General features: G+C 31.8%; 2 protein-coding genes across 5 annotated transcripts in view; one reads left to right on the forward strand and one right to left on the reverse strand.

Moving 5' to 3' along the window:
- The window catches only part of LOC136042725 (uncharacterized), a 171046-nt gene that overhangs the window by 141370 nt on the left and 15996 nt on the right, over positions 1-13680 (forward strand). The window contains exon 1 of one of the 4 annotated variants that reach the window (XR_010621401.1): positions 11795-11946. The exons of 1 other annotated variant lie outside the window; for it this stretch is intronic. The gene's annotated coding sequence lies outside the window, so the exon portion shown is untranslated. Of the gene's footprint in view, positions 1-11794; positions 11947-13680 lie in introns of those variants that run through there. 2 more of the 4 variants (XR_010621400.1, XR_010621402.1) reach the window with 2 other exon arrangements.
- The window catches only part of LOC136042726 (protein AF-9-like), a 57068-nt gene that overhangs the window by 24543 nt on the left and 18845 nt on the right, over positions 1-13680 (reverse strand). Inside the window, exon 5 of the mRNA XM_065727687.1 lies at positions 9400-9514. Within this exon, the coding sequence (XP_065583759.1) occupies positions 9400-9514 (115 nt within the window). The remainder of the gene's footprint in view (positions 1-9399; positions 9515-13680) is intronic.

A 13680-nucleotide genomic window follows, 5' to 3' on the forward strand; every position in this document is an offset into this window, starting at 1 on the left:
GTAAAATTTAAAAACTAAAAACTAAAAAAGAAACTAAAAAAAGAAAACAAAAAAAATAAAAAAAATAAAAGACTAAAAAAGAAAAAACAAAAAAGGAAAGACTACAAAAACTAAAAAAAACTATATCTATCTATATAAATAAAAATGTACTGTCTTTCTGTCCGTTACACTATCTTCTATAACAAAAAAAGAAAATACTAAAAAGTAAAGAAGAAAAAGAAAACTAATAAAAGAAGAAAATTATAAAAATTCAAAAAAAGATAAAAACAAAAAAACTAAAAGGAAAAAAAGAAAAAAAGGAAAAAAAAAATGATGTCAATATACATATATATATATATATATATATATATATATATATATATATATATATATATATATATATATATATATATATATATATCTATATATATAAAAATAAGTTGTTTGTCTGTCTGTCGACTGACGTCATGTTTGTGTGTCGACTGACGTCATGTTTGTCGACTGACGTCATTATGAGGTCATTAAGTTGTTTGTCTGTGTGTCTGTCTACTGACGTCATGTTTGTGTGTCGACCGACGTCATGTTTGTCAACTGACGTATCTATCTATATATATATATATATATATATATATATATATATATATATATATATATATATATATATATATATATATATATATATATAGTTGTCTGTCTGTCTGTGGGTCTGTGGATCTGTGGATCAGGTGACGTCATGTTTCGGCTGACGTCATGAAATTAGTTGCCGTCATTTTTGTTATGACGATGCTTAGTATATTGTAAAACACATTAATTTGGTTAATAATATACCATTTAAAACACCAAAATGAACATGCTGGAGTAGTCACTCGGTGAGAGAGGGTGTCAGAACGGAGAATGAAGGTCCCAGGTTCAAATCCTGGTTAGGCTAAAAAAGGTAAAAAATTAAAAACTAAAAAAAAAACTGAAAAAACTAAAAAAAGGCAAAAACTACAAAAAAAACTAAAAACTAATAAAAAAAATAAAAAAGCCGAAAAACTAAAAAAACTAAAGAAACTAAAAAAAGGAAAAAACTTAAAAAACTAAAAACTAAAAAAAACTAAAAAAAAGGAAAAATGAAAAATAGAAGAGAAAAAGAATACTAATAAAATTAAAAATAAAAATAAAAAAAAATAAAAAAGATAAAAAGCTAAAAAAAGGTAAAAACCAATAAAAACTAAAAAGAAAAAAAGGTAAAAAACTAAAAAAAAAAATTCATCTAAAAAACTAAAAAAAACTAAAAAACGTAAAAACTAAAAGAACTAAAAAAGTAAAAAAAAACTAAAAAAAGGAAAAAACTGAAAAATAAGCGGGATATAAAACAGGGGGATATAAATGACGACCGGGACACCGGGACATAAGGAATATAAATGAATCAGAAAATACAACTCATGTTTCCAAATGACGTCGTTTGGAGCCCAAATTGAAAATCCAGATCAATTTATGTCTACTTTCAAAGTAAAAGGGCAAATTTATCATAGAGCAGGGTCTCTTCTACCATTCTCAGGCGAGAATCATAAATTTTTACAATTGTACTTCATCAGTGATAGAAATTCTGAATTGAATGCACGTTGCGAAATTTCTCCCAACATTGAAAGGACAAGCGTTTCCCAATTACAACATCTTTTCCACGAAAATAATAATTTAGTGCGTCTGTTCAAAACAGCCATCGATTTGATGCCTACTTATACGCATAAAATTGTTATTTCCGCTGACAAAACGCCTCCTGGCCAACATTTGCGTAGATACAATGCTCCAACTATCGACGAAGTGGCCATCGTTATGGTCGGTGATCAGTTTTTACCTCGAGATATTATTCTCAGGGTTTCCACCACACGTGCTACAACTAAAAATAGGCCTACCAATAATACTTTTAAGAAATATAAACCCACCAAAGCTTTGCTATGGCACTCGACCTGCCGTAAAAAAACAATGGAAAACCTAATAGAGGCCACAATCTTGACAGGGCCTTTTGAGGGTGAGGCTGTTCTTATTCCTCGCATTCCCAAGATTCCAACGGATCTGCCTTTTCAATTTAAAAGATTGCAATTCCCAATTCGATTAGCATTTGCAATCACCATTAACAAAGCTCAAGGTCAATCATTAGAAAAATGTGGTATAGATCTTAATACTGATTGTTTTTCCCATTGACAATTGTACGTTGCATGTTCGAGGGTCGGTAAACCTGACAATCTATTTATATGCAGCGACAATTGGACAGCGAAGAATGTTGTATATTCGCAAGTTTTACGCAGTTAATTTGTATTTTATCTATCTATCTATCTATCTATCTCTATAAAAACGAGTTGTATGTATGCATGTTTGTTTGTTTGTAAAAAGAGCGTTTGCATATGATGTCATTATTAGTACATACGGCTTTGTATATGCAGAGACAATGGGAAAGCCAAGAATGTTGTATATTCGCAATTTTTACGTAGTTTAACTCCTGCAGACGAAATGAATGCTTGCCTAAAAATTCTAATTTATAGGCACACGTAAAAATATTAAAATTAACTACAAATATGCGTGTCCGATTGCAAAACGATGACTCTGGTCAAACAGTAGACTCAATTTCAGGACGTATACAACTACCTGCTGATTTCTGTAATTTAGTGACGTCCAAAACTGAATTGATTGAAAAAGTATTTCCGAATATTCTAAAAAATTATAAAAATAATAAATGGCTAAGTGAAAGAGCGATTCTCGCACCCAAAAATATAGACGTCAACGAAATCAACAATATTGTTTTGAACAAGATTCGAGACCAGGCAGTCCTTTACAAGTCAGTCGACACAGTTTTGGAACCAAATGAAGCGGTTAATTATCCATCTGAATTTTTAAATTCCATAGATCCTTCAGGGTTTCCACCACACGTGCTACAACTAAAAATAGGCGTACCAATAATACTTTTAAGAAATATCAACCCACCAAAGCTTTGCAATGGCACGCGACTTGCCGTAAAAAAAAACAATGGAAAACATAATAGAGGCCACAATCTTGACAGGGCCTTATGAGGGTGAGGCTGTTCTTATTCCTCGCATTCCCATTATTCCAACGGATCTGCTTTTTCAATTTAAAAGATTGCAATTCCCAATTCGATTAGTATTTGCAATCACCATTAACAAAGCTCAAGGTCAATCATTAGAAAAATGTGGTATAGATCTTAATCCTGATTGTTTTTCCCATGGACAATTGTACGTTGCATGTTCGAGGGTCAGTAAACCTGACAATGTATTTATATGCAGCGACAATTGGACAGCGAAGAATGTTGTTTATTCGCAAGTTTTACGCAGTTAATTTGTATTGTATCTATCTATATAAAAACGAGTTATGTGGATGCATGTTTGTTTGTTTGTAAAAAGAGCGTTTGTATATGACGTCATTATTAGTACATACGGCTTTGCATATGCACAGACAATGGGAAAGCCAAGAATGTTGTTTATTCGCAATTTTTGCGTAGTTTGAAACACATATATAAATCTATCTATATTCACAGGTGGGACACAGGGACACAACTACAATGGCGCATAACTAATATGGCGCGTAACGACTTACGCGCGCGGGGGGGCTTGGGGGGGCGCGAAGTGCCCCACCAACTAGGTGTTGGGGTGGCGCGAAGCACCACCCCAACAGCTAGTATATATATATATATATATATATATATATATATATATATATATATATATATATATATATATATATATATATATATATATCTATATATATATAAATAAGTTGTTTGTGTGTTATGTCTGTCTGTCTGTCTGTCCGCATATGACGTCTAAATTATTTCATCATATACCAATTCAAAAACGAAAGTATACAAGCCGATGTAGCTGAGTTGGTAACGTGGTATGTTCCAGATACTAGGTTCGAGAAGTTCCAGCTTCGAACCTTGAATGCAAAAGAAGAAAAAAACTAAAAAAGGTAAAAACTATAAAAAAAAAACTAAAAAAAACTAAAAAAGCTAGAATACTAAATAAAAACTAGTAAAAAAACTAAAAACTAAAAAACTAAAAAAAACTAAAAAACGTAAAATCTACAAAACTAAAAACTAAAAAAAAACTAAAAAAAGGTAAAAACTAAAAAAAAAACTAAAAAGAAAGAAAAACTAAAAACTAATATAAAAACTAAAAAAAAATAACTGAAAAAGAAAAAAAAACTAAAAAGACAAAAGAGAAAAAAACTAAAAAAGCTAAAAATAGGTAAAAACCAAAAATAAAACTAAAAAGACACAGGGACACAACTACAATGGCGCGTAACTAATATTGGTAGAACGTTATGTTTCAGGTTGTAGGTCCGAGAGGTTTCAGGTTCGAACCCTGAATACAAAAGAAGAAAAAAAAACTAAAAAAGGTAAAAACTAAAAACTAAAAAAAAACTAACTAAAAAAAACTAAAAAAACTAAAAAGGTAAAAACTAAAAAAATAAAGAGAAAAAAACTAAAAACTAATAAAAAAATTTAAAAAAAACTAAAAAAGAAAAAAAAGGAAAAAAACTGAAAAATAAAGGAGAAAAACAAAACTAAAAAAACAAAAATAAAAATGAAAATAAAAAAACTAAAAAGGTAAAAACTGCAAAAAAAAATAAAAAGAAAAAAGAAAATAAACTACAAAAAAAGGAAAAACCAAAAAAAAGGAATGTTCGATTAGCAATCACCATCAACAAAGCTCAAGGGCAATCATTAGAATCATGAGGTATAACTAAAAAAAAACTAAAAAAAAGATAAAAACTAAAAACTAAAAAAAAGACCAATTCAAAAACGAATGTATATACAGACCGGGACACAGGGAATATAAATGACGACCAGGGAAGCGCCCCCCCCCCCGCGCGCGTAAGTCTGTCTGTGTGTCTGTCTGTCAGGTGATGACATGTTTCTGTGTCGACTGACGTCATGAAGTTAGTTGTCGTCATTTTTGTTATGACGGTGACGTCATTAATGGTATTTAAGACATGCGTTCACAGAAAAATGTTTAATTGTAAAATGACTGAAGAACCTACAATGGCAACAGCCGAGGAAGCTGCTCAAAGAGTCTATGCCAAAAAACTTGCTGCTGATAGAGAAAGTAAGAAAAGAAAGCGTGGATATAACCGGGAATATAAATGACGACCGGGACACAGGGACACAACTACAACGGGGAAGCCGGGGGCACAGGCGGGATATATAATTGACGACTGAGACACAGGGATTGTTTGAATATAAATTACAGACCGGGACACCGGGACACAAATGACGACCGGGACACTGGGACACAGGGAATATAAATGACGACCGGGACACTCAAAGAGAAATTACGAACTGGGACACCAGGATACAAATGACGACCGGGACACAGGGAATATAAATGCTATTTATATGCACAGACAATGGGACAGCAAAGAATGTTGTATATTCGCATGTTTTACGTAGTTAAAAATATATATTTATATCTATCTCTATTCACAGGTGGGACACAGCTACAATGGCGCGTAACTAATATGGCGCGTAACGACTTACGCGCGCGGGGGGGCTTTGGGGGGCGCGAAGCGCCCCACCAACTAGGTGTTGGGGTGGCGCGAAGCGCCACCCCAACAGCTAGTATATATATATATATATATATATATATATATATATATATATATATATATATATATATATATATATATATATATATATAAAAGGTTTCATTGTAATGAATGAGAAAAAAACTAAGACAGAAAAAAAATAAAAAAGCAAAAACTAAAAAAAATAAAAGAAAATAACTAAAAAAAGAAAGCTAAAAAAAATTATAAAAGGAAAAACCAAAAAAGAAAAAAACTATAAAATAGAAAAATAGAAAAAAAACTATCTTTCTATATAAATAAAAATGTAAATATTTAAATAAAAAATGTAAATAAAAATCCATAAACAGAGGGGAAAAAACTAAAAAATAAAGAAGAAAATGAAAGTTAAAAAAAGAAAAAAAACTAAAATAAAAACTAAAAAAAGTTAAAAAACTAAAAAACAAGAATGAAAAAAAAGAAAAAAAGAGAAAACAAAAAAAAAGAAAAAAAACAAAAAAGAAAAAAATTAAAAATAAAGTGAAAAAAAAAGAAAAATGAAGCAATCGACTATCCATCGGAATTTTCAAATTTGCTGGATCTCCCACAGTTTCCACCACACATGCTATAACTAACAATAGGCGTAACAATAATCATGTTGCGAAATATTAACCCACCAAAGCTTTGCAACGGCACGCGAATTACCGTAAAAAAAAATGGAAAACGTAATAGAGGCAACAATCTTGACAGGGCCTTCCGAGGATGAGGCTGTTTTTATTCCTCGCATTCCCAAGATTCTTAAATTCCCAATTTGATTAGTATTTGCAATCACCATCAGCAAAGCTCAATGGAAATCATTAAAAAATGTGGTATAGGTGCGGTAAACCGGACAATCTAAAATTCGCTAGATCACCAAGGGTTTCCACAACACGTGCTACAACTAAACATAGGTGTAACTAATAATCATGCTGCGAAATATCAACCCAAGAAAGCTTGATTTTATTCAGAACTGTTCAGACGAACAATAGCCTTCCCTATTTAAAATAAAGCCGAAAAGACCCAAAATCAGGTCTTTTTTTCTAACATCAGCCTAGTTACGTCTTGCAAGAGTTCCAGACTGCAATCTTCAAGAAATTTCAACGAATTGCAACCATGTACCTACAATCAATAGTATCCCGATAAAATAGGATCTGATTATTGACTTCAAAATGCAGTACAGCTTCAAACAGCTCAATTTGTATTTTTCAAACAGTTCGTGGTAACGAACTGTAGTAAGGAGCGACCCGGCTCAATATTAACCAAAACTCTAAAAAATAGAATTTTGATACCAATAGTTACATCAAAAAATCGCATTTTAATGCTGATTTTAAATATATAACTTTCATCAAGATTAGTCTAACGAGAAAATTTGCCTCATTTTAGAAAATAGGGGAAAACACCCCCTAAAAGTCATACAATCTTAACAAAAATCATATAATCAGATTCAACATATCAGAGCACCTTATTTTAGAAGTTTCAAGCTCCTATCTACAAAAATGTGGAATTTCCCATTTTTTGCCAGAAGACGAATCACGGATGCGTGTTTATTTGTTTTTTTGTTTTTTTCCCAGGGGTGATCGTATCGACCAGGTGGTCCTAGAATGTCGTGGGAGGGCTCATTCTAATGGAAATTGAAAGTTCTAGTGCCCTTTTTAAGTGACCAAAAAAATTGGAGGGCACCTAGGACCCCTCCCACGCTCATTTTTTCCCCAACGTCACCGGATCAAAATTCTGAGATAGCCATTTTATTCACAATAATCCAAAAACTAAAAACTATGTCTTTGGGGACAACTTACTACCCCGCAGTCTCCCTGGGAGGGGTTGCAAGTTACAAACTTTTACCTGAGTTTACATATAGTATTGGTTGCTGGGAAGTGTACGGACGTTTTCAGGGGGATTTTTTTGGTTTGGGAGGGAGAGCTGAGGTGGGGGGGGTTACGTGGGAGGATCTTTCCATGGAAAAACTTTTCATGGGGGAAGAGACTTTCAATGAAGGGGGCGCAGGATTTTTTTGCATTATTTGAAAAAACAAGGAAAAAATAAATATGAGAAGTTTTTTTCTACTGAAAGTGAGGAGCAGCATTAAAACTTCAAATGAGGAGAAATTGCTCCGCATATGAGGGATTTACCTCCTCGTAATGCCTCGCTCTTTACGCGAAAGTATTTTTAGTAATTTCAACTATTTATTCTACGGCCTTTGTGATATAAGGGTCATTCTTAAGGAATTGGGACAGAATTTAAGCTTTAGTGTAAGGAGCGAGGTATCGACGAGGGGTGAACTCCCTCATATACGCAATAGCAATATACGAATATAGAAGTTCGTTACGTAACTCAATTCGTAAATTACGTATATTTTTTATTAATGAAAATGTTTTTAAAACAATTTAAAGTTCTAGTTGCCTTTTTAAGTAATAAAAAAATAGAGGGCAGCTAGGCTTCCTTCCTCTCTCCTTTTTTCTCAAAATCTTCCGATTAAAACTATGAGAAAGCCATTTAGCCAAAAAGAAAATTAATATGCAAATTTTGTTTTAATTATTTATTTGCGGAGAGCCGAGATCAAAACATGCATGAATTGAAAAACGTCTAGAAATTAAATAAAAAAAACAAGTTTTTTTAAATGAAAGTAAGGAGTGACACTAAAACTTAAAACAAACAGAAATTACTCCGTATATGAAAGGGGCCTTTTCTCCTCAACGCCCCGCTCTTTACGCTAAAGTTTTTTCCTTTTTTAAAAAGTAGAGTTAAGAGAAAGAGTCAAACTTTAGCGCACAGAGGGAGGCGTTGAGGAGGAAAAGCCCCTTTCATATACGGAGTAATTTCTGTTTGTTTAAGTTCTAGTGTCGCTCCTTACTTTCATTTAAAAAACTTATTTTTTTTATTTAATCTCTTCAGAGATCGTTTAAAAGAGATAGATTCAAAGACAGGAATTTTCACAAGCTTTTTCATATAAGGATTTGGTACAAATTAAACCGCCTAGCACAGGTTACACATTCAACTTTTTTTTTTAATGGGTACAAACATTGAGAAAAGAGGAGGGTTTCCTCGAAACGTAAGCACTTATGAAATATAGTTAAAGAAAATAATACTAGATGAGTCTAAACTAAGGAAAGTTTAAAAACAAGCACAATGAATAAGTGTATAATATACGATATGATATTAATGGTATTTATAAATGGTTTTAGGTTTATTGTAACGTATTTCATTTTTTGCCAGACCCTTGAAAAAACAAATCTTCTATGTTTGCCTGTTTAAGCTCTACAAGCCACCTGAGTGTTTCTTTCATAGTTCAAATATTTGTCCTTGTCAGCATTCATTGCTAAAACAACTCTTTACTCACACTTTCTTGAATTATTTCGTCTTCGCTTTTTAGATAAGACTTAAGTGTTTGTCCTTCTGGTGTACTATTAATACTGATCGAAAACATGGAATAAACAAACTTATGTCAATGTCGTGCAACATCATAGGATTAGCACTTGACCCCGTCCTGTCTCACCCTGTGGATGAGAGCCTTAGCACGAATAACAAAATTGTGTCCCCCCTAAATACAGGTATTTGAAGATAACTACATTTTGTGGGGGGGATATAAAGGTTCAAGCTAACGTTCTCCCTTCCCTTATTGTGTAAGTATCTGAGCCAATCAGTAATAGGAGGAGGTACAGTCTTTTTCTAATACATCTATGAACTTGTCACTAAAGGAGAAGTTTTGTTTCAAGTATTTTCTTTTCACTGGCTTTTTTGTTATACGATTTGAACCTAATCCCCTCCTCTACCACACTGTGAAAGGGCTTGAGCATTAATAGCCAATTATAGTAATGGAAATTTTACCTATACCATGTAACCTCTGCATTTTCCTGTGATAAAGTAACAGTAAAAGTAGCTTCACTTCCTTTCAAGACACTTGTAATTTTTGGCAGTCTCCTAGTGAACTCGACGGCTGGGGCTAAACAGAGAAGTCATTACAGCTTAATTATTTCTTTAAATCAATTCTTGACAAATTTAATGATACACACTACAAACATTTACTCGTCTAAAGGTAAAATTATATACATATGTACTTTTCAATACTCCAATCAGCTGTCTGTTTGAATAGATTTGTGGCAGCTTGAGTTCCCTCTTATACAGAAGTTTTTTAGATTATCTAACACTATTTTTAGAAGTTATGGGCTATTGTATTTCTTAGTATTGGACATGATCGTCTCTTACTAGGCTGCAAGCTACCGCTTGCAGCTTCAACAGCCTCAAAGCTACCACTTTGGTCCCAAGTTCAATTCCTGGGACAGGCAATTTTGAAACATTTGTCAACTTAAAGTCTAAATAAATTACATACTAATAACTATTACATGAGATTCTTTTGACTGACACCATTTATGACGAACTATATCGAACCTTTATGGAAAAATCTTTTCTAAATAGACTTTTGATTTATTCTCTATTATTTCAGGATTTTATCTCTATTTTTATCTATAGTTCTCTTTTCTTAAATTATATATTTGGATCACTTGACTATTATACCTTTCTCTGTCATACTTTCTTTTCTTATGTTCACTTGTTGAAATCGTGTCAATGTTTAAAATCAGTCCCATAAAATGACGCATCGAGTAGTTAGAACATAGTTAAACAAAACTGATTTTCAAGTATTTTTCTAGTTTTAACTACAAATTATAATTATTGCTTATTGCTCAGACACCATTAATATTTTTGCAGATTACGTTACATAATAACATTGGCGATCCTTAACTGAGAACTAAAATAAATAAAATTATATTTTCGAAAGATAAACGTATAAATGTATAATATTACATTCGCTTATTACGTCATATATACGATTATGACGTCATCGTTCATCAAGCTTGTGCATAAAAATTAAGTTTTTCTTTTAAAACTTATTCTATTTTAAAAATTTTCGTACAAAGCTATTCTATTTTAAAAACTTTTAGTTTTTAATTACAAAAAGCACTAGATGTAGCAGTTTCCATTAAGATGAGCCATTAAGTAGCGCTCTATGATTTTCAAGTGCCCATCTATCTGAGAGGGGGAAAATGCCCTCGATGCAGAATACCATAGTTCAAGCAGCTTTTCTTGTTTTTCAAGTAAATGGATTATCTTCGTTACTAAAACAAAGGAGCTGTAAGTTTCCTACACAAGGGTTTCAGAAGAGGTGATTCTAAAAGTAAACTCAATATTTCAGTCATACTCTATTTTTAGGAGTTATAAGCTACTATATTTATTAGTATTGGACGTGTTTGTCTCTTTTTAGGTTGCAGGCAACCACTGCAACCCTGATACTCAGATACAATAAATATTTTTGAAGTTTAAATGATAACTTTAGCGATTCTGAAGAGAAAATATGTTAAAATATACTGATAACTTTATAGATAACATCATAATACTGCATTTAATTTCACATCCTATATGGTTAAAACCTAAGATTATGGTGTCATTCATGAATCTTGTATATGGAAATACAGTTTTGTCGCAAAAATTTATAAATATATTGTTTTCATTACAAAAGATTCCAGAAAAAGAGCCATCAAACAGCTCGCTATGATTTTCTAGTGCCCCACTAGCTGTGGAGGAAAAAAAGGAAAAAAGATGCCATCAATGTCGAATATCGTTTTTCAAGCAACGTTTCGTATATTTTCAAGCCACTGGATTTATTTGATATTCAAGCCAACGAGCTGTAAGTTTCCTACATAAGGGTTTCTGACAAGACGGTTCTCATTTTTTACTTCATTTTTAAGATTTATTCTAATTTTAGGATTTAGTGGCTATTTTGTTTTTTACTATGAGGCGTGATTGTCTCTTACCAGGGTGCTTGCTACCGTTGCAACCGGGATAATCTTTATTCACATTTTGAATTATTAATTTTAAATTTACTCGACAAAAATAAAACTGGCCTCACATTTGGCCATCACAAAAGTTATGCTTCCATAAGTGGCCTTACATTTATTTATTTTTCAATTTGTTAAAAGACCTTCAGTATCTTATTAAGGGGCTGATTTTATCTTACTCCAACGTATACAGAAAATCTAGGTTCTACAGCGCCACTTGAATAGCTTACTTATTCAGTTATTTATTTCTATATTTTTTCCTACTGTCCCATTCGCACGATAAGAGAACAAATAAAAATATAAAATTGAGCGGCATGTATTTTCGAGATAAGATCCTAAGTCTGATCAAATGTCAATGAGATCGATTAGTTTTATAGAGATCATACAAAGAGAAAGATTGTCTGCCACTCAGTGCATTTTGAAATTATTCAAAGTTTCTTGGTGTACCTCATATATATTGCGACTTTGATTTGGAATATTTTAAAGTTCAGCTCAGATATGTCGTTTTGTTAGTTCTCTGCCAGTTATTCTGTTGGTAATGGTAAAACTGAGATACTAATTATAAGGGCTGTGTCATAATGATTAAGATAAATGCTATTATGAGACATTAATTATGACACGCTATTATCACTGTCCTCGGGAATCTTATTTCTTTACTTTGTAGCAGTTATTTTATTTCTCATGGTCCTCTGTCCCCATTAATCTATGTAATGTCCCCATTAATCTATGTATTAATCTATGTAGTAAACATACTATTATTAGTAAAATCTTATCTATAATTCTGACAATTTGGAAGTCTGGGACAAGAGCAGGGGATAAGAGAGTATACGTTTTGCATATAATGAAAAATCAAAAAATCAATGTGTTTTATGGGGCATTTCTATGGGTTGGAAAACACTCTTTTGGAGCATAAATAAAGAATTTGGACCTCACAGAACCCCTCCTTAAGGGCATTCGGGGTAAAATTGAAATTCTGAACCGTAATATACATATTAATATATCTTAAAAAGGGAGTTAGGCACAACTAATGTTTATGAAAAGGTAAATATAGAGGATGAGAATTTAATTGAAAAGACTGAAGAAATACTTTTTAAAAATTTTAATATTAAAATAAATGACAATGATAAAAAGTTCCCTTTCCTATACTGGACTGTAAAATTTCATAAGAATCCCCCTAAACCACGGTTTATTGCTGGAGCAGCTAAATGTCCAACCCGCATTGCTGCTACTGACCTCTCTTTAATTTTAAAGGAAATTGTAAATAAACTTAAAACCTATTGTTCTGGTATTAAAAAATTTTCGAATTTTAATCCATATTGGAGTGTTAATAATTCACTGCAGGTGATAGATTCTTTAACAATGGTTTCAGCTAAAAGAATTGAGTCTTTCGATTTTGCGACAATGTATACTAATTTATCACTCAATTTAGTGTTAGATAATTTAAAAACTGTTATAAAGAAATCTTTCCTCTTATCTAGTAATAGGTTCTTAAAAATAGACAGTTATAATAAAAAAGCCATATGGACAAACTGCTTTAATACTACAGTTAACTTGAGATGTTACAGCTTGGATATGATTTTTGAGTTATTGGAATTTGTTTTATACAATACTTATATAAGATTTGGGGGTGATTTGTACAAGCAAATTATGGGAATTCCCATGGGGGGGAATGCCAGCCCATTTATAGCTGACTTGTTTTTAAGTCAACTAGAATATAAATATATGATGGATAAGAATAATCCAATTAATTTAAAACATGCTTTGTCAAATAATAAAAGATATTTAGATGATATTTTGGTCTTAAATTGTAAGGATTTCATTGATATTTCTAAAAATATATATCCATCAGAGCTTATTCTTGAGCCTAGTCATGGCGCTGGTCATGAAGATCATTTCTTAGATTTAAATATTAATATTTGTGATAATAATAAATTAAGTTTTAAAATGTATAATAAAACGGATGATTTTGATTTTGAAGTGATTAGTTTCCCATTCCCTGAAAGTAATATACACTCAAATATCACATATTCAGCGTTTTTCTCACAGTTACTTCGTTATGCAAGGATTTGTAGTAATTATATTGATTTTAAAAATAGATGTAAAATCTTAAGCCAAAAATTGATATCAAGAGGTTTTTCTGCAAATAAATTAACTTGGCAATTTAAAAAATTTAGTTTTCATTATAACGAACTTTTAAATAAATATCAAAAGAATTATCTAGAAATACTTAAAGAAATTTTTGACTAATTTCGGAGGTTCGAGAAATGTTGTCACA

This window comes from Artemia franciscana, unplaced genomic scaffold (genome assembly GCF_032884065.1).
Source record: "Artemia franciscana unplaced genomic scaffold, ASM3288406v1 Scaffold_188, whole genome shotgun sequence".
Lineage (NCBI taxonomy): Eukaryota > Metazoa > Arthropoda > Branchiopoda > Anostraca > Artemiidae > Artemia > Artemia franciscana.